This window comes from Culex quinquefasciatus, chromosome 2 (assembly GCF_015732765.1).
Source record: "Culex quinquefasciatus strain JHB chromosome 2, VPISU_Cqui_1.0_pri_paternal, whole genome shotgun sequence".
NCBI classification, from domain to species: Eukaryota; Metazoa; Arthropoda; class Insecta; order Diptera; family Culicidae; genus Culex; species Culex quinquefasciatus.
This window is the reverse complement of record NC_051862.1, coordinates 70091301-70118732: the sequence shown is the minus strand read 5'-3', so window position 1 is coordinate 70118732 and position 27432 is coordinate 70091301. Positions and strand designations below refer to the sequence as shown.

General features: G+C 37.1%; 2 protein-coding genes across 7 annotated transcripts; both read left to right on the top strand.

Annotated features, from left to right (window-relative positions):
- The first annotated feature begins 2971 nt into the window (after window positions 1-2971).
- LOC6035926 (ras-related protein Rab-18A) lies at window positions 2972-4550 on the top strand. Its single transcript, XM_001845984.2, has 4 exons — window positions 2972-3220; window positions 3532-3699; window positions 3761-4028; window positions 4087-4550. The coding sequence occupies exons 1-4, from the start codon at window positions 3150-3152 to the stop codon at window positions 4180-4182; spliced, it is 603 nt and encodes a 200-aa protein (XP_001846036.2). The 5' UTR covers window positions 2972-3149; the 3' UTR covers window positions 4183-4550.
- Window positions 4551-4800: 250 nt separating this feature from the next.
- LOC6035925 lies at window positions 4801-17544 on the top strand. 6 transcript variants are annotated; one of them, XM_038254895.1, is made up of 5 exons: window positions 4808-4958; window positions 11713-11901; window positions 12235-12819; window positions 15849-16175; window positions 16233-17544. In XM_038254895.1, the coding sequence occupies exons 4-5, from the start codon at window positions 15865-15867 to the stop codon at window positions 17035-17037; spliced, it is 1116 nt and encodes a 371-aa protein (XP_038110823.1). In that variant the 5' UTR covers window positions 4808-4958; window positions 11713-11901; window positions 12235-12819; window positions 15849-15864; the 3' UTR covers window positions 17038-17544. The 6 variants fall into 6 exon arrangements, with proteins under 6 accessions (XP_001846035.1, XP_038110823.1, XP_038110822.1 ...); XM_038254894.1 differs by having other exon boundaries at window positions 11713-12058; XM_038254893.1 differs by having other exon boundaries at window positions 11713-12080; window positions 12238-12819.
- Window positions 17545-27432: the final 9888 nt, after the last annotated feature.

Genomic DNA, 27432 nt, shown 5'->3' with positions numbered 1-27432 from the left:
GGCGACGGGACGTGCCGTTGAAGAAAGTGCCGGCTAAGGACCGGTGTTGACACTGGCGCTGGGGACGAGGGGAATCAGCAGGGTCGTGGCCCAGCAGAAGCAGATTAAGCTAGAAGCAGACAACCTGGAGAACTGTACAACACCGGCCGGTACGGAACCAAGCGGAACCGCCTGTGGTTTTCAAAACGTATTTGAAGCAATCCAACAAAGTTCTCGAATATTACCAAAGATCTCTACAGTTCGCTGGTCAAGTTGACTGTTTTGACAGTTCAATTTAAAGAGAGTGAAAAATTTTGACAGAGGGAAACGTCATCAAAACCGTAACGCCTCAAGTCACTGAACAAAAATTGGTAACTCTCATTTTAATTTTCCAGAATGCTGCGATGTGTACCGTGTGTACCGCGTTATGGGGTCAAAAATAAATAGCCAGTGTACCCTCTCATTTCCCTTCTCCCTGGCATAATTCTATCGGCCACTTCGAGCTGTGTTCGCTGAGTCCGTAAACGGTACCATTATTCTCACGGCTCGATGCCATGATTTTTTCGGACGATTGCTGCGAACATAACTACATCCCGGCACCGAAGACCAGAATTGGGTCCTAAAATGAAGCTTAGATTGCTGATATTATTGTTTACAGCGATAACGCTTATTTTTCTGAGTACAATGACCATTTGAACGACCACAAAGAGTTTAAAATGGATTTTTAAATCAATTTTGAAAAAATAACGTCGCGGTCCTTCTTGACAGAAAAGCTCCTACTTGACAGCTCGTTCCAAGGGGACCATAGTTGATCCATCGAAAAAATGTTGTCTTGTCAAAAAAAAAATTTGCATTAAAATGAAAAAAAGTGATCAGAAATGGTTTTTAATCGTGTTTTTTACCGTTGTACATACAAATTGACATAGGGCTTTAGTACCCAATTCCACAGCCGGAACAAGTCAAGTCCGGGTAGTCCCAGAAATGGCAAGATACTAGGTGTAAGAAGACAATTACGACTGCTTCTGGCTTCTGGAAATTCCCAATCTATTGAAGACGAAAATCATGATCTTTCTACCCAAACTACCCCTCCGCCGTCTAGAAGATGCATGCCATGAAACAATCTTTCTCAAGAATCATAAATATTGGCCGTGACCATCTGTTTCTTTCAGCTCGCTTATGTAAACGCCATAAATAAACTATTGTTGATGAATTAGCATTTGTTTCAAAATAACGTTGGAAATGATCATCTTACACAATCGTGAAAATTCCGACTGCTTCCAGTGGTAGTCATTAGCTAATAGCTTGTTTTGCCAATCCGTTACATGTCTTGTAAAGCTTTACAGGAGTTATCAACGCTGCTGGGCAGTCACGGAACAAATTCCCTTTTGGCTCTGTTTGGAAGCAGGATTTGACTCTGGAATAAATTATCAGCCATTTTTAAACGTCGAAGAAAGTAACACGCTACCAAATTAATAATTATACCCTCAATTTGACTGTGCCGGCATTACAACAGATTCCAACTTATCTGACTTTGAACGGTTTCCAACAGTTTCGACTTTACAAGAAATGAAAATCAACAAACAAAAGCAATATTTCTATGGTGTCGACTTGTAGTGTGAGGAAAACCACTGTGATAAAAAGATACTGTGATGAAAATATATGCGCAAGACGCTAGAGAAGTGCAAAATGCGCAATATAAAAAAAATAGTTTGTTTTTACTGTGCGAAGTTTGCGCACGATATCAACCCCCAAGATGGCTGCCTTTAGCATTCTTCTGGTTTTAGGCTTGGTTTTAGGACTAAATTATAAATTTTATAACATTATAAATTTTATAACATTTTTTAATCGGCGTGCCCTAAGGATCAGTGCTGAGCCCGACTCTCTACAACATCCTCACCTCCGACGTGCCGATGATCGATGGAGTGTCGTACGCATTCTTTGCGGATGACACTGCATACTTGGCATCGGATAAGGACCCGAAGATCGTCGTCACCCACCTCCAAGCGGCACAGAACAACCTCGAGGAGTTTCAGCGGAAGTGGCGCATCAAGCTGAACGCTGGGAAAACCCAGTCCATCTTCTTCACCAGGAGGCGTGCTGTTCGGCACCTTCCCCGCAGATCGATCAGCGTCAACGGCCAGCCTGCGACGTGGGACGATGAGGTCAGGTACCTGGGTGTGGTGCATGACAAGAAGCTGAAGTACGACAAGCACGTGAACAACATCATCGAGAAGGTGGATCGTTCCACCAAGGCGCTCTACTCCCTGCTTAATCGGCGGTCGAAGCTGAGTATTAAGAACAAGTCGCTCGTGGTCAAGTGCATCATCCGTCCAATGCTGACCTACGCTGCGGCGGTCTGGGGCAACTGCGCCAAATCGCACCGTAAGCGACTCCAGGTGAAGCAGAACAAGCTGCTCAAGATGGTGCACAACTTGGACCCGTGGTACCCGACCGACGATCTACACGAGCTGGCCGGCGTCGACACCATCGACGCAAGCATCGAAAAGGCAACGAGAACCTTCAGGACTTCCTGTGGGATGTCAACGAATCCGCTCATCGAAGCACTCCTCCGTCAACAACTGTGATATTAGTCTTAAGCCAAACATAGATCTAGGGTTTTTTCTCAAAATTTATTTTCCCTAAAAGAGCACGCAGCTAGCAACATCTAAACATAGAAACATGTACCCTCCCTGTAAAGGCTTATGAATTGATCTCAGTTGAAAGGTTCTCCAAATCTCTGAATTGCAAATGTAACATCCTGGAGCAGAACTGTGAAATTCTAATAAACACCAATTGAATTGAATTGAATAACATTTTTTAATAATGTTATGAATAAAATTTTTGAAACAAATCTGATTGTACGTTTTATCTGGTCACACTGCCATGACCCATGTGGCGAACTTTACGTTTGACATTTCACGGTCACTCACACACCTGGATGAACTCAGAGAGCGCATGAATTCGGTCTCTCACACCCACGATGAATCATTTGTTATTTATAAAAAACGTCAGAGCCCATCTGTGTGTGCGGATCGAGTTTGTGTTCTGAAGAAAAGACGGCACAAAAGTTTTTGAAAAAATCGTGTTTTTTAAGTTCTGTCGCGTAGTTAGATTCGTTGTAAAATAGTCCGTTCAATTAGTAGAAAAGCAAGTTCTGTGTGTTTGTCAAGATGCAGCAGGAAAATATTCTAGCGACGTTCAAAATTCTAATAATAGGAGAGAGCGGTGTCGGAAAATCTAGGTAAACATTCCGGAGGGAAAGATCATGTTTTTCTTATGCCTCGCGTTGCATGCTCCCGCTGGTATGATCCAGTTCTTTCTATTTTAAGAACTGCACGCATCGAGGAAGATGATTCGTTTGTGTTCCATCAGCTGATGCAATCCGGGAGCGTCGCAACACGCAATAATCGATCTTTATCGAAGAGACAAATCCGTCCTTGACAAAGTTCACTCTTCCGCGATGATGATGACATTGTGACGACGCAGTTTTGTTGATAGTTTTGATCATATTTGGAGCCGCTTCAACTCGCTCATCCATTTGCTGTGTTTCAGCTTAATGCTAAGGTTCACCGAGGACGATTTCGACAAAGATCAGGCTTTAACGATTGGAGTGGACTTCAAAACCAAAATCGTAGAAATTGACAACGTAAAAGTTAAGCTAGCCATCTGGGACACGGCAGGACAGGAACGGTTCCGGACACTGACCCCGAGTTATTACAGGTAATTTGAGAGGTCACGTGACTTTAAATGTTTGAACTAAATTTCATGGAATTCTTTTAAGAGATGCACAGGGCGCAATACTCGTGTACGACGTTACGAAAAAGGACACCTTCCAGAAGCTCGAGTCCTGGCTGAACGAGCTGGAAATCTACGGCACGCGGAACAACATGGCCAAGATGATTGTGGGCAATAAGATCGACTCGACGGACAGAGCGATAACGCGGGACGACGGCTTCCGGTTCGCCAAGAAGCACCGTACGATGTTCATCGAGACCTCGGCGCGAACGAACGAGGGCGTGCGGGACGCGTTCGAGGAGGTGGTTCGGAAGGTATTGCCACATTCAATATGTTGTAAGTTGGTGCTTAGGTCTCCTATTTTGATTGCAGATCATGGAAACGGACGGCCTTTGGGAGCGCAACGACTACGGTGATTCGCTAGATTTGAACAGGGGAGGAGGACAGCAATCCGGGTGCTCGTGTTAATGATACCGCGAACAAAAGTTTAATACCCGAAAAAACAGGAAAACCGGGGAACGGGCCATAAATATCCCCCTTTACTGGATTATTCCGAATCTATCATATTCGTAGAACTCGCCGGGGTTAAATGATGAAAAAATATGAGTGATTAGCGGAATGATTGATATTTTTTATATATCTAAAATGTATATCTAACAATGATTAGTGTAGAGTTTAACATAAAATAATTATTGATCAAAAGGTGTAGCTTAGTTTTATTTATTTGTAAAATGAAGCGGAAGTGTAGCCTATGCTTTACGACTACTATTGTGTACTCTGTAACAATCGGTTTTGTTGGTGAATAAAGTAAACCCGCAGCACTAAGCTTACTTCAATAGACAGTGTTTTGTATTATTCTAAAAAATTACATGGAGACGCATAGTCCTCAAAATATTATGAAACACCACGCGTCTCCACAACCATCTGTTTTGAGGACAGCATGAGAGAGAAACAGTGGAAAACTGCTCAATTCAAAAAAGGACAACAGAGAGTTTTTACCAAAGTTTTTACACACTTTCTCTCTCCCACTGTCTCTCGGTGAATCGTGCCGATGCCGAATCACCAAGAATTGAGTTGATACGAAAGTCAGTCAGTACCCTCCGAGACGTTACCAGCAACGGTGCATACATTATCACAGTACGGACCGGGAAAGTAGTGAAACCGCGGACAGTCAGGATTCGGTGAGAGAGTAGAGCGTAAAGAGAGGAATTTCCATCTGTGCTCTCGCCGGTCGGTGTGTGCGTGTAAGTGGCGAGAAATAGTCGTTTACATCGTACGATGGGGTAGATTTATGCTTAGGAAAATTGAACTGTTTTCCACTTGGCACCAATAAGAGGAAATTTTACCCATTTTAGGCCATCAAAAAATTCTCTATTTGGAGAGCATCTTTAGAAATTTTGTATGGATTAAAAAGCAAACATTCCTTGAAGTTTACTGTTTTTGAGAGCTGTATCGATTAGTTCGACTGAATTTTACGCATTCGACCAACCAGTTTTACTAAAATGGTGAATTATTAAAATATCCCGATCATATTTTGCGATCTGGACCACTGGGCAACAATTTCTTATTTCTGGAGCAACATTTGAAAGGGGCGGTACGACATTGCTCTTACGGCCTTTTATTACACGCGTTTATGCTAAATACGCACTTCGGAAGGAACCGGTCAAGAAAAATGTCAAATGGGCAGCAGCGACAGCGATAGCAAGCCAGAGAGGGTGAAGAAAAGTCCTAAGAAATCATTCCCTCTCATTTGTTCTGGTGTTCGTAAAGCTAATTCTTGACCCCTTTTCTTGGGAGGTGCGTATTGGCCCTTAAATGGGACGAAAGGCCGTAATAGCTCCAGATTTGACTATGATGATTAAAAAAGGAGAACAGCATATATTTCAAGTCCAGGGTTGTTACGGGAGAGTCGAAAAAAAATCCGCGCCAAATCCGCGCCGACCTAAATTCCGAAACCGCGCGAAATCCGCGCCATATAAAAAAATATCGCGATCAACATTAAAGAAATTTTATTTTTTAATGAGGAAAAACTAATACAGAAAGTATTTGATAAAAAAAAAAACTCGGTTTATGTTTAAAAGCTCCAAAAGAATGAAAACAATAAATCCATTTTTAAAAATACCTAAAGAGACGGTAGAAGCAAAGGTCATGAAAAAATCTTCAAAATAGAAAATACAATATTTAAAAACGTAAAAATTTAACTTCAAAAATATAAGCTCAAAAATAAATCCAAATCTAAAATTATAAGTAGATAAAATTTTAAATTTCGATAGTCTAAAAATTCAAAATCTACGAACTTTTATACAGTTTTCAATCCAGAATCCTCGCTAAAATTTCACTACGAAAGAAATTTAATTTCCGATATTTAAAATATTGTCTTCTCATCATTTCAAAATCTCTAACAGAAAAAATGACTTCAAAAATTGTGGCATTCAAGAATTTAAGAATTTAATTAAAAGCTTAAGAATACTAAAATTAGATTTTTTTGTTGTTTTCTATATTGTTTTGAATTTGTTATTTTTAGTTTTTAAATTTCAACTTTTTAATTTTGATTTTTTAATCTTCAAATTTTTGGTATTTTGAGTTTCAGATTTCTAAAATTTTGAATTTAGAAATTTCAGATTTTTAAATTGAAATTTTAGAAATTTCGAACAAAAATTAATATGTATTTTGATTTTTTGTTAAAATCGAAAGAACTTCAAAATTTTAATGAAAATAAAAGTCAAAGCAACTAAAAACAATCTAAAACGCATTTTCTGCATGTTTGTCAATACTTAGGTATTTTGGAAACTAATGATTGCAAAACAACTGGACAGGTGTATAATGCATTTTTAAACACTTTTTTCATTCAAATGTTCAAATCGTGGCTCGTAAATTCAATTTTAATTTCCCATTTTTTTTTGCCTCCCCCCTCGACTTTGGTCAGAGTTGAGGGACATAAACTTCAAAAATAATTGCAACGGCCTAAAAGTATTAAAACAAAAACAAGTTTCGATTGTTTGAATTTCAGAAGCTTTGAATGTTCTGATCTTTTTATTTTCGCCAAGAATGTTAAAATCTTGAAAAAAAAATATTTCTACGATTAAATTCCATCTAAAATTTTAAAGTGGAGGTCAGCTTCTGTTACGTTCAATCAAGCTCATATTTGGCGCCCACCAGAACAAGCCCCAAAAATAGTTTTGTTACACATTCTAATTTCTATATCTTCGGGAAAAGTTTGTAATATTTGATTTACAACGTTAAAAATTTAATAAATTCAGTATAAAATTAAAAATAAATAAGGTTCAAAATCATTACTCAAAACATAAAAGAAATGAAATATTCAGAGCCGGAGATGTTAAGAAATGACAAGAAACATATAAAAAATAATTTCTACATAATCTTCATCTTCATTTTTCCACGTTTCGTACTAAGAAAATACAAACAAACATTTTCAGAAGAAAATTCAATTAATAAAAAATATGAAATTCTTGCACTCAAAGGAAAAAACAAATTATCGTAATTCCTGACAATATTTTTCTTAATAACTTGAAAGAAATTCTATCTCTCTCAATTAATTTATTTATCAAAATTGCCATCCGCGCGAAATCCGCGCCTGAGCAAAATTAGCCAGCAAATCCGCGCCAGATCCGCGCTATCCGCGCGAAACGCGCCATCCGCGCGATCCGCGCCGTCCGTAACAACCCTGCAAGTCAACAGTTACAGATTTCAAAAAACTTTTTCAAAATACAAACAATTTGTTAAAAGTGGTTAGAAAATAAAGAAATAAAATCAAATAATTAAACTACCAAAGATACCGGTTGATTGACACAGAAATAAAAATAAACTTCAAAAACGTTTCCAGCTTTTCTGGCGCGTTTTACCTTATGAGCAATTTCAGCTCAAATCAGGAATCTTTGTACCCGACTCAAATCAGGAAACTTTGTACCCGACCCTCTCCCATTTCAATGAAACTTTTTAGACATGAAATCCTAGGCCCATACAAGCCATTTTTGAGTACATGCAGGATTGTTACGGAAAAGTCGAAAAAAAAATCCGCGCCAGATCCGCGCCGACCTCAAAACCCAATCCGCGCGAAATCCGCGCCATATAAAAAAAATCTCGACAAACATAGAAGAGAGTAACATAATGAATAAAATTTTAAACGAAAAAAGAATAATACAGAAAGCATTACTGATCCGTTGATCAGTTGTGGATTCATATCCCACCAGCACCAAGTGGAACCTTTTCTGCCATTTCTGAAACAATATTAACATTTTTTGTAACACTTTAAATATCGTTGCTTTAAAAACAAATTCAGGAAAAAAATTGAAATTCAAAAATTAAAAAAATTTAAAACCCTAAAATAAATAACCAAATTATAAAATCTAGGGATTTTGTACTTGATAATTCCCACCAAAATTTTACGCTGGAAAATCGAAACACGAAATTTATTTTATTTTCTTCTCTAAATTTCTCTAAACTAAAATACGACTCCGAAAATTTAATAATTTAATAATTTAATAATTTAATAATTTAATAATTAAAAAATTTAATAATTTAATAATTTAATAATTTAATAATTTAATAATTTAATAATTTAATAATTTAATAATTTAATAATTTAATAATTTAATAATTTAATAATTTAATAATTTAATAATTTAATAATTTAATAATTTAATAATTTAATAATTTAATAATTTAATAATTTAATAATTTAATAATTTAATAATGTTATAATGTAATAATTTAATAATTTAATAATTTAATAATTTAATAATTTAATAATTTAATAATTTAATAATTTAATAATTTAATAATTTAATAATTTAATAATTTAATAATTTAATAATTTAATAATTTAATAATTCAATTATTCAATTATTTAATTATTTAATAAATTAATAATTTAATTATTGATTAATTTAAAAATTCAATAATTTAAAAATTTAATAACTTAATAAATAAATAATTGAATAACTAAAGAACTTTCATAAAAAAATAAAAATTTAAGAATAAGAAAAAATCCATGTTATTTTTTTAAAAAAATTTCAATGTGAGAATTTAGGATCGTTTTTGAGTCTGCATGTTTTGACAATTTAAATTTATGAATTCTATTTTTTTTTTTTGTTTAATTGAATATGTAAATTCTGAAATTTTCAATTTTAGACAGAGATTTTAGCAGATTGCTAAGTGGATTTCGTCATGTTTTGATAATTGGGAGTAGAGCCAATTCCACCTAAATCAGAGTGGCAACAGAATCTTTGAATTTTTAATAAACCGCAAATTTCGAAATTTAAATATAAGATTGAAAAAACTTAAAAAATCTAAAAAGATCTAAAGCTTTTTGAAATTCTGAAATTTTTCGAATTTTGTAATTTTGAAATTGTAATTAATATAATCGCTCAATATTTATTGTTTGCTATATTAAAAAATGGCTTGGATACTTTGGAACCTGTACAGATCTAAAAAAAAATCTTAGGGTTAAATCCAATCCGGAACATACCCTAAGAATCATTTTTGTACATACTTATGTTAAAATCTTTGGAAAAAGTTTAAAATATGAGTCAGAAGATAAAAATTAAATGTATCGTGTGAATAATTATAGAAAAATATTTAAACCAGGTCAGCAAATCGACGTCGTCGTGCCATCTTGTCGCACCCGCCATTTTGACGTTCCGAGAAAAACGCGTTTTAATGTTTGACCTTGAATATACAAAAACGAGAGCACGCAATGTAAACAATAACAAACACGTTTTGTTTGGCTCACCATTCTGTGCATTGTCCCAAAGTTTGGTTGAAGTTGGTTGCTGGAGTCCCGAGTTATAATTACAAATGTTTACGGTAGTCTAGCATGTACGTGCGACAAACGCATCCTGACTTTCCTGGCCTGAAATCCCTTTGGCCTTTTGTCGCACTTACATCAATTTTCATGGAGTGACAAGATAGCACGACAAGATTGAAACTACTTTCATATATAAAGTGACAAAAATGCACGGAGTTTTTTCGGTTTTTGTTGAATATCTCAGGATTGTAATCGAATTTTGGGGATCTGTGAAGGTCAAAGGCATTGTGAGCTGCACAATATGGCGTTCTTAACTCAATTGTGTGTGTGTGTGTGTGTGTGTGTGTGTGTGTGTGTGTGTGTGTGTGTGCAACCAACCAAACGGGACCACGCGGTCGCTTCTTACAAATTGAGTTGTTTCCATGTATTTTAAGATCTACACATTCTATACATGCAAATAACTCGCATAGGCATTTGGAAGGTGTTAGCTCTGCCGAGCTTCGGTGACCCATTTCAACGCTGGCTAGCCGAGCGCGAGGTACTTCAGCTTTATCGACAAGCCCCGCCCTGAAGAACGTTTGCACCAATCGGGTTCAAACGTTATTTAGAACTTCCGAACCCTTGTCAAATGGACAAGGACCCAGCGCGTATATAGTTGATAGCAACAGTATACCTATTTCCAGTCATCGCTCACCAAGTCGTCGGTTAGCATTTTTGCTTACCAATTCAAAGGACGGGGGATCGACCCCGACTCGAGCGACTTTGATTTTTCGTTCATGTTCAGGGTTTCAAGATTTATATTTCCTATACTTTCTCGTTAGGAGCAGATGGGAATCGAACCCAGGACCATTCGCATACAAAGCGAACACCGTAACCAGTCAGCCACGGCCGCTCCTCATGGCGTTCTTAACTCAATTTGGCCCAAAATGCACGTACGACAAGTTAGCACGAGGGCGACGATATCCAATTACATCAAAATGAATTATAGTTCAAATCATAGTTGAAAGGAACTCCAAAACTCTATTAGCTTATAAGAAATACGGAATTGTAAATTGATTATTTACTAATAAAATAAATTGAATTGAATTGAATTGTACTCAAAAATGACATTTGAAAAGGGATTTTGTAATTTGAAAATGACTGTAACTCAAAGCTGTTGCATCGAAAAAGTGGTCAAAAACTAAGTTGTAGGAAGTTGGACGGGCTTTCTGAAAAAAATACAAGTCACTTCTATGAGATTTTTCAATTTTTAAGTTTAAAAATTAAATTTTAAGATGATATCGAGGAAATAGCCTAAGATGTTACAAAAAGACTCAATATAGAGACTTTTATGTAATAATGTCTGGGGAATCGATTCCTACTGTCGGCTTTTGAAAATTCTGACGTTTAGACCACTTTTCGAAAAAAAACAGTTTTAGTAAATGTTTTTTGTATTTTTTTAGTAGAGACATACCCTGCTGTTCGAAGCTAATCCGTCCCATATGTGTTTTCGTCAATTTTGAGGTAATGATGCGGTTTGTTTCAAAATCATGTAAACTATCAGAAAAACCAATGAAATTTAATACTTTGTTCTAGAAAATCGGAGAAAATCCACTTTTTCGAGAAATTCTAACACGTAGTCTTATGGGCGGGTCAAATTTTACATGCGTTTTTCTCGGTCTGTAGTTTTTACATATGGGACGGACTCGATTAGAGCGGCAGTACCATTCTGCATTTTTCGTGAGTTTGTTGAAACATCTTAGGCTACTTCCTCAAAAAATTTCAACAAAAAAAAATCGTGACATCATCTTAAAATTTATTTTTTAAACTTAAAAAATCAAAAAATCTAGTAGAAGTGGCGTGTATTTTTCTTTAAGTGTATTTTTTTTTTAGAAATCCCGTCCTACTTCCTACAAGTTTGTCTTTGACCACTTTTTGATACGACTTTGAGTTACAGTAATTATTTAAATTTTAAAATACAAAAATATTTAAATAACTTACGCCCTTCTTAAATGTCATTTTTGAGTATAATAGGCTCCATACACACCAAAATGGCTTGTATAGGCCTAGGATAACATGTCTAAAAAGTTTCATTGAAATCGGAGAGGGTCGGGTACAAAAGTACCCGAAAAATCTGATTTGAGCTGGAATTGATGTCTTATGAGAATTTGTCTTTGAGTTTCGGTCTGAATTTATGGATGAAATTTTAACTTCGACATTTAGCCCCAAACCATCACAATCGCCCCCCACAGTACGGTACATACCACCCCATAAGGAGCCATCATACGCCACTCTCTATATCGTAGAGCCGTGAAAAGGGAAAACTTTTTCCAGAGTTGATTCGTTCATACAGCAAGGCAGAATTAGTTCGTGCAGTCCATCCAGCGAGAAGGATGGCATAATATCGGCATCCAATTAAAAAGTGTCAAACAGGAAAATGAGTGAGCACTACTGCTCTCGTGTCTCGTATTATTGAAAGTTGTACAATAATTGAATTTCCGCTTCCGCCGTGGTGGAGGGTGAAGATAAAAGTGCAATTTTCCACGGAGATTTTTCCACGTCGTCTGTTTTAAGCATCGAAGTTTAGGAATTTTGAATGTAGATAGGATTGTGTGCATTCGTGAGTGTGTGTTTAAAATTGCGCAAGAATATCCTGGGGTGGCGTTTCGTATCGCGATTTCGTGTGCAATTTTTTGCGGAAAATCAGTGTGCGAGAGGAAAGGACGATTTTCCGTCATCCTTTTTTCCTCGACTGTTGCCATTTTGCATTCCAGCAGTGTCGTCGTGGCCAAAGTGGCGAGAACAAGTCCAAAAGTTCAAAAGTTGTGCTGCAACATTCGTGAAAAGTGTTTCTACCCCTTGAAAGTGGGTCAAATGTTGGATTTATACTCGGCGAGGAAGCTGTAACAACCGGATTCGCTAGATTTAAGTGCCCCCGGAGTGTATTTTTGTGTGCCTACAGAAAACGTGTCTGCATTAAAAATTTACCAGAGCAAACACACAGACACACACCATCCGCCCAGATTTCGACGTCGACGGACCATTTTCCAACCACCCAGACTCCATTAATTAGGTGAGGAAAAACCACCCTCTGCAACATCGCGCACACACACACACACAGAGAGAGACACACGTGTGCGCACGTTGGAACCTTCTCGGTCCTTGGGCTCCGACTTCAACAGGAGGAGGCACTTGCCAACAAGGATTGCCGGGCCGGCGGGTGAAGCAACAACAACAACAACAACAATTGCCTCCCCCTCTTACGTCTCGGGTGGAAATTTTCGGCCTGCAGCAGTACAAGTTCACGTTTGTTAGTGTACGTCAACAACTTCAACGGCAGCAAGGATAATAAGGACAAAGTAAGGCGTCATAAATAATTATTCTATGTTTTATTACAAAGCAAAAAAAAAGACGATATTTTTAGGAGAGATGAATGTGACTTGAAAGGGGATTTGCTTGCATTTAAATTTGAAAAAAATATTTATACTAGTTTTTTTCATTGCCAGATCCTTGCGCAAGTTTGGGTATACATAACATTGAAGTTTTGAGCACTTCTAAGCCCTAGTAAAAAAAGGTAGGCGTCACACCTCTTTGCGCCCCAGACGCCATTTGACACTTCGCATAGACGCCCTTACTCCCATCACGTCACTAAGAGTATAGAGCGTGTGTGTTTGGATGGCCGTACCGCCCTTTTTCAAATTTGATTCCACAATTCTTGCTAAAAATCAAATTTAGGTAGGATATTACGGTAAGACAATAAAGTAGGTATCTAAAATATCAAATTTCTTGTCGTCTGTTTGTCAACATCTAAACATTTCTTCCTGAGGGGTTTTAATTTGAATTGTCATCTTCCCAACTAACAGTTGGATACAATTTGATTTTAAATGTGATTTTGCGGATATGTTTCTTTTTGAGAAAATTCTACAGTTTTTCAGAGCTGACAGCAGAAAAGTGGTTGGAAATAGGATGGGGTAAATTTTCGGCCGAAATATTGATGTTTGGTCATATTTTAAACCCTTCTCGCCGAGAGCAAAATCGTGCTTTTTCGCTAAGTTTCAATTTTAAGCAAAAATGTAGTGGTGATCGGGTGCAACCATGGATACGGTTAAGTTTATCATTAAGTTAATCGTGATGTTTAAGTTATAATTTAAAGGTTGCTTTATTGGTCCCCTGAAACAATCAAGTACATCAAAAATAACAAAAATAAGGGATATGGTTTTGAGGAATCTACCTGTTGTGAAAAAAGTTGAATTAAAATGGGTATCGACCGGATTTAAAATCATCATATCGGTCAGAAAAAAACCCTTCCTTAGATAAAGATTTTCGAATATTTACATACAATTTTTGTATGGAAACTGGATAGCGGACAAAATTGTATGAAGAGTTTTATTTACGAACCGACGGTGTACTCTAAACGTAAACCAATACTCAAAGAGGTTATGAGTCGGAAGGAACGAAATTTCTGCATTTTTCATGTAAAATCAAATTTGTAATCAATATGATGTCTTCTCTTCTCTACGAAATCGGTCTTTTTTTATTAATTTTAATTTTTGTATTTTTTAATCCGGCTGAAACTTTTTTGCAAATCAAGTTTTAATGACAAAAAGTGAAATTAAATATCATCAAAAAAAATTTACCGTGTATCATTTTTTTTCAGTGTAATCCTTATCCATACCTACAACTTTGCCGAAGACACCAAATCGATCAAAAAATTCTTTAAAATTATTCAGATTTTTGAATTTAAATGCATCATTTTTCATCATCATCTGCCAAATTTGTATGAAAAAATATATTGACAAACTAATGATGCAAAATGGCTTCTATGAGCATACCGAAGGCACGGAAAAAGTGTTAAAAAAAATCATTCGGAAATTACTGAAAACTTTTTCTTAACGAAACATTTGGAATATAATGAATGACCTTGTGGTGTAATAAAAGAAGCAAGTTTAAGTTTTGAAAAAGTCCAATCTCTGGGTTTGAAGTTTCTCAAATTAAATTTATTAAAAAATACATTTCTTACACCCACAATAGAAGGCCGAGAGAGAATAGCTTTACCAAAATCAAATGGTAGAATAAAACTCTCACGGTCACGAGTGAACCACCACGAAATAGTGTTCCTATAGTTCATTGAAACAGTACATCCATGGCTTAGGGGGCGTTCTTTTATTATGTAACGCAAAAAAGTGAGATTTTCGACCCTCGTAACAAAATTTTCATACGCATTTCATAGATTTTTATGAAGCCGAACACATTATTCGGAATGTTGAAAACGCCACAAAATCGGCTGTCCAATTTTACACAAAAGTCCATTTTAAATCAAATTTCCAAATCACCGTTTCAGGCTGCAGATCAGGGTTTGGATCACAATTTGTGCATCCAGAATTCTTGGGTGCTCCGCTTTATGTGAAAACAGCGATTCTGGCTTGTTTTGGTAGTATCAACAGTTCCACCAAATTCAAGCATGACTAGAAAATAATGATTTCAATTTGGCACTTTTTAGAGGTGAAATGACCCTAGCATTAATACAAACCTCTTCAATTTGAAAGCTCTTCCTGGTAACCGACCTATAATGCCACCCTTCAGTGGTCTCCGCCCATTATAGTGTACAAGTGTCAACCTTAACCTTTACCCTTACCCTGAAAAGAGAGTGCAAACATAACCACCAGGCCTGTCTACCGACCGGCCACAGGCTCAGTGGTCCAAACCGAATATGAAACCCACCCACGCAAAATTGACTCACCGCGCCGGGACAATAAAAAAACACACAAGAACACACTGCGGTAAATCATTTGCACATGAAACGGCCATTAGCCTAGTTATTTGGCTTTTGCCACTTCCCCATCATCAGTCACCAACAACCATAGAGTGGTCGCGTGTGTGAATTTCTTTCCAATATATTTTTGCACACCTCCTTCCGGTGTGAATCCTCTGCAAACCATTCATCCCGAACGGTTCATCCTTGGATGTTGCATGTTGTTACCGTTTTAGCGACTATTTTTAGACCGAAACTTGTGGTGCGGTACTAAAATAAGCTGGAAGTGCTTTTGTCCAGGACAGCTCGTGCGGTAAACGGGAATGATTTAGAGTGGCAGCACAACCGTGGGATGGGGGTGACTTTGAAAAAAATAATCATTTGTGGTAAATGTTGAAAGAACCAACTTTGAAGTAAGATCGACACTTGTACTTTTGTAAAGATGGATCCAAAACGACTCTAATCAACAGTACATTGCGCAATTTGATGGTAATGAAACAGTACACTATTGTCGCGAATACTAGCACATTTACAGGCAGTTATGATGTTTGTGGCCTCCCACAACGCTGTCACATCCACGTTCAGAACAACCACGCTTATATCGATGTGTATTTAATTTTTTTTATTTCCCACCAGCTCAGCGTCCGCGCAAATGACGTCACCCAAGACTTGCCCGGCCATTGTCACCAGCAGCAGCAGCAGCAGCAACACGGCCAGTGCCAATCTCGTCGCCGCCAACAACTTCCAGCAGGGCGTTCCATCTGCCCTCACGGTATCGCATCGCATCCTGCGCTCGCCATCGCACGAGAGCTTCTCCACGGACCTGTCGCTGATTTCGATCTCCGTTTCGTCGATGGCGTCCGAGGCAACCAGCGTGCTGAACCGGTCCAGCTGCAGCCTGCTGACGAAGACGATGGAGGACAAGCTGGGCAATTTGTTGATCAAAGATGCCAAAAAGAATCGGTTCGTTGAACTTAAATTGGTGTGACTTGGTTCTTATTTGGTTTTTTTTTACTGCAGATCCTCTACCATAACCGAGCGCTGGACCGAGAGTAACGATCTGATCCGAAACTGTGCCACGTTGTCGGCCGCGCTTGGCATTCACAAGAGTTTCAGCACGACCGACATCTACCAGCTGCCGTCCGATCAGCATAACATTGGCGGGAGACTGTCGACCTCCGAGCTGGCCCTGACGTCATTCCAGAAGGCCGGCTACCTGTTCGATCATCCCCGGCTCGATCACACATCCCGTTCGTACTCGACCTGGGTGGCCGTGGGCGAGCTCGCTTCCACGTCGCAGTTGCCTTCGCCGCACGGTGGCCAGTCCTCGAACCAGGTTCCGACGATCTGCAACTCCACTCCGACGCCCAGCTTCACCGTCTCGGACCTGATCAGCTCGGTCAACAAGAAGATCCGCCAGAACTACATCCGGCGGCGACTCTACACGACCTACCGTGCCATCGAGCGGCTCTCCCAGAGCGAGTTCAACCTGGACCGACTCGAGGCAGCGGCTTTCGCCGCCAGCAATTTCAGCAATCCCGGCCCGACCGAACTGCTCGTCCCAACCACCCATGCCTCGGCGTCGCCCATTAGCGGTAAGTCGGCCAATGTCGAATCGAGCCCAGTTACGACCGGCTCGGCCAGTCCAGCTGCTGCAGGCACTTCATCGGCCGCCAAAAAGTCCAGCAGCAAATCCAAAAAGAACCTAACATTCCTGGACATCGAGAGCGAACGGGGCAAACCGCTGTCCAAGTACGAACGCCACATGCTGATCTTCAACTGGCTGCACACCATCGACGACGCACCGCTGGAGATCGAAAATTGATCAACACAAACGACGCAAACTCTTGATGTTTAAACTCTTCTTTACTGTTACCAATGAAAGTGAAAATTAAACCAAAAACAAATAAAAGTATTTGATACGCGCGCGCATACGTAGAGTAAATTATACCTAGTCGTACTTAGTATAGGATGAATTATATCCAAACCAAAAACAAACAATGAGAAAAGAAAAGCTTTTGACCTATCGCGGCTTGAACAGAACAAATTTAACAAAACAACAAAAAACGTAGTAACAAAGCGCTGGTTATTTTTCTATTGATTTAGTAGGTTAGGCGAAAACACTGCAAAACTGTTTGATGCTGTGTAACAATAGTATAGGATAAATCGTTCTATATTTATCTCATAATCATCAGCCATCAGTCGCCCCGTTTTTGAAAACAACAGCAAAAAAAAAAAAAAAACTTTTTAGAAGGGCCTACGCTTTTTAGGGAGTGACCTATTTTTGTATATCGATTGTTCGTGGAACTTGTGTTGAAAAGAAAATAACAACAACCAAAAAGAGAAAAAATATATGAACATGAGCTCGGTATAATACCGTTCATAAAAAAAGCAATTTTGTTGGAAAAAAACAATACCAGTATTCTAGAGATTATTTAAAAACAGTTATGAAATTCAAGTGCAATTTTTGCTGTAATCCAGTATTATGATAGTTTAGTTAAATCTCACCTATCAAAGTACTTTACAAACACCTGTAGAAGGACCAAAGTTTATTTGTTATTTAAAGTTAATTTATTCAAAATCCTTTCCAGTTTATCAAAATTCGTAATTTTTGTTGTCGGAATTTCAAAATACTAGAGCGCTAGGGACTCGCTTGAAAATTTGGGTTTTTTTTAATATTTTGTATGAGGGATAGTAACCCTATCAAAAGATGTGAGCACTTAGGAGATATTGAGTTACTTTATTGAGGCCAAATCTCAGATATTTTGATCTGATCAAACATGCTGAAATACTTACGGTGTTGTAAAGTAATGGGAATTTAAGTGAAATTTGTAGAAAAGGTTAGATTTGAGGTTAAGATAAGAATTTAGGATGCAACATAAATTACTGTTTGACGATGATTCAGGAGCTTTTTGCGGTGGGCGAACTGAGCCCAAATCCCAAATTTGAACTTGATTGGACGTAACAGAAGCTGGTCCTTTGCATTTAAATTTTAAGCGGATTACGCACTTCGGAAGGAACCGATCAAGAAAAAAAACAAATGGGCATCATCGGCAGCCCAAGCAAGTCAAAGAGGGCGAAGAAATCCCCAAGAAATCGCTCCCTCTCCTTTGTTCTGCTGTTCGTAAAGCTTTTTCTTGACCCCTTTCCTTCCGATCTGCATACTAGCCTTTAAGTGGGATTTAACCCGTAAAGATAAAGAAATTTTACCTTTAACATCACTGGCATTACATCATCATTATATGTAACTCTAGCTCAAATTTTCTGGCGAGTTTTTAGAATCATACTTAGTACAATAAAATTTCGGTTGATACGCAGAAAAAAATAAACATTCTAATTTTCTGTATAGAATCGTTAAAAAAAAGACTCGGTTAAAGAATCAAATTTGCATGGTTGCTCCTGACAGAAATAGAAAGTTGATTGAGAACTTCTCAATCAAAAGTATGCATAAAAATACAACGAACATCAGAAAAGAATAAATTTTTTTTTTTTTTTTTTTGGGAGGGTGATCCAGCCGCACATCGTTGATGTCGAAACCTCTAAACTGGGCCCTCGTCCTGTCACGTCCGTCAGTAGTCTTGTCGTACATTACAACTAGAATCAGATCTGCCAATGAATTAGTACACTTCGACCAAATAAACACTGACGCTGTATGGATCTGACTCTACAATAAATGCACAGTTGTGTGTTATTCATAAGTCCAAAATGTTCAATTATTCATATAAGTCCAAATTTTCATTTGCGGATAACTACCTAACTTGAATTGAATACAAGATTTAAAGCAACCTATTCGAAAGTTACTCTTATCTCAAATCCCCGACATTTTAATTATTAACCAAAAAACGTTTCTTTTAAAACCTGTCTGGCTTCTTTTAAAAAACAAAAAAAAAAAAATAACAGTTGTTATTTTACAAGTCGTGAATTGAAAAAGAGACGACCATTTGTTCGTCAGAATTCCAGTAGATCCTCGATTCGCAACAATGGTCGATACAATCATAATCCGACAACCGTTAGTTCAACAGATCAACGAATTTAGTCCGATATCATTTCACTATAGATTGATCGAGACTCTATGGAAATTTTGACAAATCAGGATGGTTTTTATGCTACTTGAATGAAAATCACCGATTCTGATAGAATTACTAAATTCACTGTTACTAATTTTGTCCCTAAATAACTAAATGCAAAGTAAAAAAAGTTGATATTTATAGTTTAAATCCTAAATTCTACAAACACTATTTTTTTTTAAACCCGCATCCTAACCTGACACCCACATTAAGATAGGGAAAAATCACATATGTAGCGGTTCATTGTACAAATGTGATATTTCCACTATCAGAGAACCTCCTTGTCTCGATGACAGCTTACCGGCCATCGATTAAGCCCTGAGACTACGCCAAAGTGGGTTCTCGCAGCATGAAGTGGTGTCCATGTGTAAAAATGGAAGCTTCAGCAATATACTGAACACTTCGATTTTAATTCCACATCGAATCAAATCATACTCTTTGCCAAACAAGCATCAAACCTATGACACTCATTATGACAAAGCCCAGGGAACATCAGAAAAGAATAAATTGAAATTCAAAACTATTTTTTTCAACGCTGAGCTTGTTTTTTTTTCATCTCAGGTCCATACTCAACCAAAGACTATGAATTATTAAATGTAATTCTAAATAATAATTTTATTTTATTTACGAGCACTCAAGTCTAACACTCCTTGTAAATGCAAAAAAAAACATTACTTGTTAACTTACATGGTTTTGCAGTAAACTAGAAAAACGTACAAATGCCAAAATAATCACATTTCAACTGTTCGAAAAGGGCCAAACACTTTCAAGTAATTGACAGTTTCCAGTTAGAGAACCAGATTCTTCCTTTCAAGTGCAACAAAACAGAAAAAAGATTTCTTATTTGTTTAATTTATAAAAGGTACACTACATACAGAAACATTGTAAAAAAATAAACAAATAAAAAAATCTTTATTTATTTTCAAACTCTGCTCTAAACTAATTCCAACAGAATACAAACAAGGAAAAAAAACATGTCAATAAAAAGCAAAACAACGCGTAAGTGTATTTTACGAAGCATCAGATCTAAACGTACTCACAAGTGTTCTGTCTCGAACTCGGTCACGAATTTGTGTAATTTTCTTGCAAATCAATGTGTTTGAAACATGTAAAATAAAACGAAGAAAGACTCCAAATAAGTATGGAAAAGCACGCAGTGAAAATATATAAATGTGGCTACAAATAGCGTCGACAATGACTTCCAAGTGAGCAGCAGCGGAAGGCCTACGAGTTTGGTAACAGGTTGAAAATTAACATGACGTCCGAGCAAAAGAAAAACAAAAAAGCAAGCAGCCATTTCTTTAGCAGAGCAGCATTAAATTATGCCGAACCTAACTGAAAGTCTATAAGAGGAGAAAAAAAACTTATTCTGATGGTGAAAATTATGGTATAATAAAATATGAAAAAAGTATGACTTGTTGATTTTTTGGTTGTATCACTTGCTTTTGGAGAATCGTTAAAGACTTCAATCTTCTTTACTTGGACGCTCGAAAATGTAAAGGTTCGTTTGCGTTTTCGGCAACCCCGTGATAATCATCGTCAACAACGATGCTTTAATGCTCACATTACGATCGTCACGATCGAAGTGACCGTCAAACGCACACGAAGTTGAATCGAACGAAACCAAGCTCAGCAATCTAGCAACCGCCCGCGACTCGAAGGCAAATATGCTCGCTCTTTCTTTCTCTATCCACCCCTTTCGTATGTTGTGTTGCGCGGATGCCAGCTCTGATTTACTATAGCGAGAGTCAAATGATTGTGTTAGTGAATTTGCGTTGCGTGCATTCGTGTGTGAATGCGAACGAAGCGAGATATCCACACGCGAGAGTGTGTTAGTTTGTAACAAAATTTACACGCAGACATAGGCAAATCGAGTAGAATGATTCGTCTGTCAAAATCAGCTGTGTCCTTTGTTCTACCACGAGCACGTGGTTAACAGCTGGTTTTTACAGACGATTGGTCTACTCGATTTGCCTATGTCTGCGTAAAAAAAGTGTAAACAAAATCAGCTGCTTGAAATTCAACCAATCACAATCGTTCAAAATCAAAACAATACTTCCAGAGCCGTACCTTGGGTCCACGGCGCCCTTGGCGAAGCATCAATTTGGCGCCCCTCCCAAATTTACAAGAAATTTGAAATTGAGGTTAATTTTCAATGATTGCTTCAATGAGTTTTGATTTTATAATTGCAATTGGAGACCTTAATATGGTTAAATTCAGAAACACAGTTATTTATTAATTTTTATGTTTAATTTTTAAATAATATTAGACAGGTTGATTTGAAAATTCATTGTGGGAATTGCGTTGACTGAATCTTTCTCAGATTTCAGAACACGATAATGAAAGCTAGGTTTTGTTTTTTATTAATTTATTTTTCAGATAAATGCACAGAATTTAACTATAAATGTTGCTTTAATTTGTTGGCAAATTTGATATTTTTTCTAAGCCTGTATAGATCTGATCTAGTATTAAATTTATTGTATAAGCAAAGAACTTTACCGGATTCGTAAAATAATTAGTTGATTTGGCTTTGGATTTCATTTTGGTGCAATTAGAAAAAAATTTGGCAAAAATATCAAGATAAGACATTTTCAAGAAATTTTTATTCATTTTAAGTGATTCGCCCATACGAGGCTTAAGAATATTTATCATAATTTTATATTTATAATTATATTTTGCATTGATTGTTTTGATCGGTATATTTTTAATTCATGATATTAACTTTTATGTTTCAGAAAATTATTTTTGTAAGAAAAGCTATATCAATGTTTTCAAACCTTGAAAAATTTTTTTTTTGTTTTTAACTGAAAAAAAAGAAGTTTGAATGGTTTCTCATTACCAAAGCTTTTCAGACGATTAAAAAAGTAAACAACACCGGTTAAGCTAAAACTGAAAAAGTGATGTTTAGAGCATTTTGTGTGCTCTGAAAAATATTTTTTTTCTTGAAAAATAATGTTGGTCTTATTAGTGAAAATTTAAAACAGTTTTCCTATTTCAAAACACTAGTATTTTGAAAAAAGCGTAGGCAAATTTCAATGCACGAATTTGCATTTAAAAGCGGTTTATGCACTTCGGAAGGAATCGGTCAAGAAAAATTTCAAATGGGCAGCAGCGGCAGCGAAAGCAAGCCAGAGAGGGTGAATAAGAGCCAAAAAAAAAACGCTCCTTTTCCTTTGTTCTGCTGTTCGTAAAGCTGGGGGGGGCGACATAAACTTTGAAAAATATTTGCAACGGCCTAAAATGTAAAAATAATTCCAATTTCAAAGAAGCTCGAAATATGACCATCATTTTTGGCTGATTGTGATTTACATCCAAATTAAAATAACATATAGTTGTAAATTTTTGTAGTCTGGAAGGTATTACTTAAACTTCTTTATACAATGTTCCAAACTTTAATGCTGTATTCATTTTGAGAAGCTCTTTTAGAACTCCTTGAACTTTCTGCCACTTGAGCGCCCCTTCCTTGATAAAAAAATAAATTTTCAAAAACACTTCGGTAGAAATATTCATATAATTGATTTTAACGCACCCAAATCATATTCTTTATATTTTAAACCAAATTATCTAGTTATTTATAGTTCTACTTTATAATTTGGCACCCATTCTGTTGCAAATACCTAATGAGAATGTTATAACTGACATGAAAATTTTGTACTATCATCGATTTCGGCGCCCCCCAAGGGCTGGCGCCCTTGGCGGTCGCCAACTGCGCCAACCCCTAGGTACGGCGCTGAATACTTCAAATACAAATACTAACACAGAATGATGGTGTGCGTAAGAGAAACCGTGGAGATCTCTATTCGCTACTAATGTCGAATAGAGTAATCTACGTGCGTATGTATTGCGTGTACGTACACGAAAAAAAAGTGAGGTTAAATTTTGTCCGGCCAGCAAAATCAAATGGTGCTCTAGTGTGCGTAAGTGAAACGTCATAAAGCTCTATTGTCAGAAGCCCTGGTTTGTTTGCTCATAGAGATCTCCACGGTTTCTCTCACGCACACCACGATTCTGTGTTAGTATTTGTATTTAAAGTATTGTTTTGGTTTTGATCGATTGTGATTGGCTGAATTCCAAGCAGCTGATTTTGTTTACACTATTTTTACGCAGACATAGGCAAATTGAGTAGACCAATCGTCTGTAAAACCAGCTGTTTACCACGTGCTCGTGGTATAACAAAGGACACAGCTGATTCTGACAGACGAATCATTCTACTCGATTTGCCTATGTCTGAGTGTAAATTTTGTTACAAACTAACACACTCTCGCGCGTGGATATCTCTATTGTGTACTTATTTTACAATTTTTAATCAATTTTCAATTTGTACCGGAAGAGTGCACGATTTTTAACACAAAAAAAATCTTTAGGTAGAAAAGTGCATGATGTTATGTTATAGGCATGACCAAAACGACAAATAAATTTGTTGCAGCAGTGGAGCAAGATCGATGGCCGATTGGATGAATTAAGAGGGTGAAGCATTGTGTGATTTTTCAGGATAACTCTTTTGTGATGGTGATTGTTTTTGAAAAACATAACTTAATCCACCCTGGTTGGAGCCTTCCTTACATTAGAGGTTAATGCTATCCAAAATAGACACAAAAGGGCGGATTGTTCAGAGTTCTATCAATTTGGCTGAATATTCATGCCATCAGATTGGGTAGTCAGATGTTCATAATCCAGGGCACTTATGTGCTTACAACTTATGATAGGGATGTCAGATCTCCAATCTTTTGGGCTCGTTATCCAAAGATACGTCGCATGATAGATCCAGACAACGTATGCATCAACATATCTGAGATCCGGCTTCCAAAAAGTGCTTAAATAACACTTGAGTGCTTATAACTTGCGATAGGGTTGTCAGATCTTCAATATGTTGAGCTCATTGGAAAGGTCTTTTGATTACCTATCCAACGACAGGTCGCATGACAGATCCGGACAACGTTTTCACCAAGCTTCCAAAAAGTGCATAAATAACACTTAAGTGCTAATAACTTGTGATAGGGTTGCCAGATCTTCGATCTTTTGAGCTCATTAAAAGGGTATTTTGAGAACCTTTCTGAAAATGTATAATATGGTGAATTCTTTCAAAAATCACCCTTTGTACCTGGGTGCTGAAAAGACAGAATGCGTAACGTGATTTCCGAATGATCCCCACTGCTCCTCACTAATACAACTGAACTACAGCTGTAAACATAAACAAAGTAGAAGGCTTTGTTCAAGCTCAAGCGTGACATTTTTTTTGCTGTTGAAGTGACTCGTTTTGAAACATTTTGGATCTGATGATACATATTAAAGTTTTCGCTGACAAATTAAGTTCTTCGTGCTTTTTTTGTAGACTAAACGATGGGTGGTTAAAAGAGTCCTTCTTTGTTTTTAACGTGATGAAATATTGCGTCAGAAGTGGGGGAATTTCGTGAATCAGAAAAGCAACCGGATGGAAGTTACGAGATTATGTATCTTTGAAGCGCAGTGATAATACAGGAGTAAGATTATTCAATGTTATTTGGCAGGTGTCATTCACAGTTACTGATAATTCGTCTTAAAAAATTTGTAAACATAGGTTTTGAGTGAGACATAGCGCTTATGGAAATGTTAGCAACGAATTAAGACAATCTCGATTTCATCTCTTTTCTTAAGACTGACTCAAAAGCTCGACGCCCTCGACTTTTTTATTCCTGACAAAATAAATTATAGATCGATTACAATACTTGCCAATTCATGGCATCATTTTCCAAACAGTAAATTGGTTCCGCTTTGACAGTTCTAAATTGAGGCCGCTTTGCGGACAACTATTCTGCACCCAGCTTTGTACAATCTTCCCAATTTTGATAAAATTGTTTTTTTAGCATAATTTTTGAAGTACTTAACTAAACTTTATAATTTTGAAAGGCGAGCGAAATCGGTTGAGCCAATAGAGATCTCCACGGTTTCTCTCACGCACACCACGATTCTGTGTTAGTATTTGTATTTAAAGTATTGTTTTGGTTTTGATCGATTGTGATTGGCTGAATTCCAAGCAGCTGATTTTGTTTACACTATTTTTACGCAGACATAGGCAAATTGAGTAGACCAATCGTCTGTAAAAACCAGCTGTTTACCACGTGCTCGTGGTATAACAAAGGACACAGCTGATTCTGACAGACGAATCATTCTACTCGATTTGCCTATGTCTGAGTGTAAATTTTGTTACAAACTAACACACTCTCGCGCGTGGATATCTCTATTGTGTACTTATTTTACAATTTTTAATCAATTTTCAATTTGTACCGGAAGAGTGCACGATTTTTAACACAAAAAAATCTTTAGGTAGAAAAGTGCATGATGTTATGTTATAGGCATGACCAAAACGACAAATAAATTTGTTGCAGCAGTGGAGCAAGATCGATGGCCGATTGGATGAATTAAGAGGGTGAAGCATTGTGTGATTTTTCAGGATAACTCTTTTGTGATGGTGATTGTTTTTGAAAAAACATAACTTAATCCACCCTGGTTGGAGCCTTCCTTACATTAGAGGTTAATGCTATCCAAAATAGACACAAAAGGGCGGATTGTTCAGAGTTCTATCAATTTGGCTGAATATTCATGCCATCAGATTGGGTAGTCAGATGTTCATAATCCAGGGCACTTATGTGCTTACAACTTATGATAGGGATGTCAGATCTCCAATCTTTTGGGCTCGTTATCCAAAGATACGTCGCATGATAGATCCAGACAACGTATGCATCAACATATCTGAGATCCGGCTTCCAAAAAGTGCTTAAATAACACTTGAGTGCTTATAACTTGCGATAGGGTTGTCAGATCTTCAATATGTTGAGCTCATTGGAAAGGTCTTTTGATTACCTATCCAACGACAGGTCGCATGACAGATCCGGACAACGTTTTCACCAAGCTTCCAAAAAGTGCATAAATAACACTTAAGTGCTAATAACTTGTGATAGGGTTGCCAGATCTTCGATCTTTTGAGCTCATTAAAAGGGTATTTTGAGAACCTTTCTGAAAATGTATAATATGGTGAATTCTTTCAAAAATCACCCTTTGTACCTGGGTGCTGAAAAGACAGAATGCGTAACGTGATTTCCGAATGATCCCCACTGCTCCTCACTAATACAACTGAACTACAGCTGTAAACATAAACAAAGTAGAAGGCTTTGTTCAAGCTCAAGCGTGACATTTTTTTTGCTGTTGAAGTGACTCGTTTTGAAACATTTTGGATCTGATGATACATATTAAAGTTTTCGCTGACAAATTAAGTTCTTCGTGCTTTTTTTGTAGACTAAACGATGGGTGGTTAAAAGAGTCCTTCTTTGTTTTTAACGTGATGAAATATTGCGTCAGAAGTGGGGGAATTTCGTGAATCAGAAAAGCAACCGGATGGAAGTTACGAGATTATGTATCTTTGAAGCGCAGTGATAATACAGGAGTAAGATTATTCAATGTTATTTGGCAGGTGTCATTCACAGTTACTGATAATTCGTCTTAAAAAATTTGTAAACATAGGTTTTGAGTGAGACATAGCGCTTATGGAAATGTTAGCAACGAATTAAGACAATCTCGATTTCATCTCTTTTCTTAAGACTGACTCAAAAGCTCGACGCCCTCGACTTTTTTATTCCTGACAAAATAAATTATAGATCGATTACAATACTTGCCAATTCATGGCATCATTTTCCAAACAGTAAATTGGTTCCGCTTTGACAGTTCTAAATTGAGGCCGCTTTGCGGACAACTATTCTGCACCCAGCTTTGTACAATCTTCCCAATTTTGATAAAATTGTTTTTTTAGCATAATTTTTGAAGTACTTAACTAAACTTTATAATTTTGAAAGGCGAGCGAAATCGGTTGAGCCAATGCCGAGAGAATCCAGGGCAATTTTTGATCAACATCCCAGACAGACATTTGCTCAGAATTTGATTACGTGAAGGTGGGTAGGTATTCAAATAAAGAATTTAATTTTTCGAGTGATTTTAAAGTTTTTTCTCATTGAAGTGAGGAAGGCAAAAAGCTATTTTGTTTGATTTCGAACTCTAAAATGATCTCATAGATTAGGCAAATCAATTATATTGTAATTTTTCTAAAAAGTTTAACCAGGATGGGTCATGTGAAAATAAGTGGAGTAGGATTGTGATATTTGAAAGAGAAATTCTCTACATAA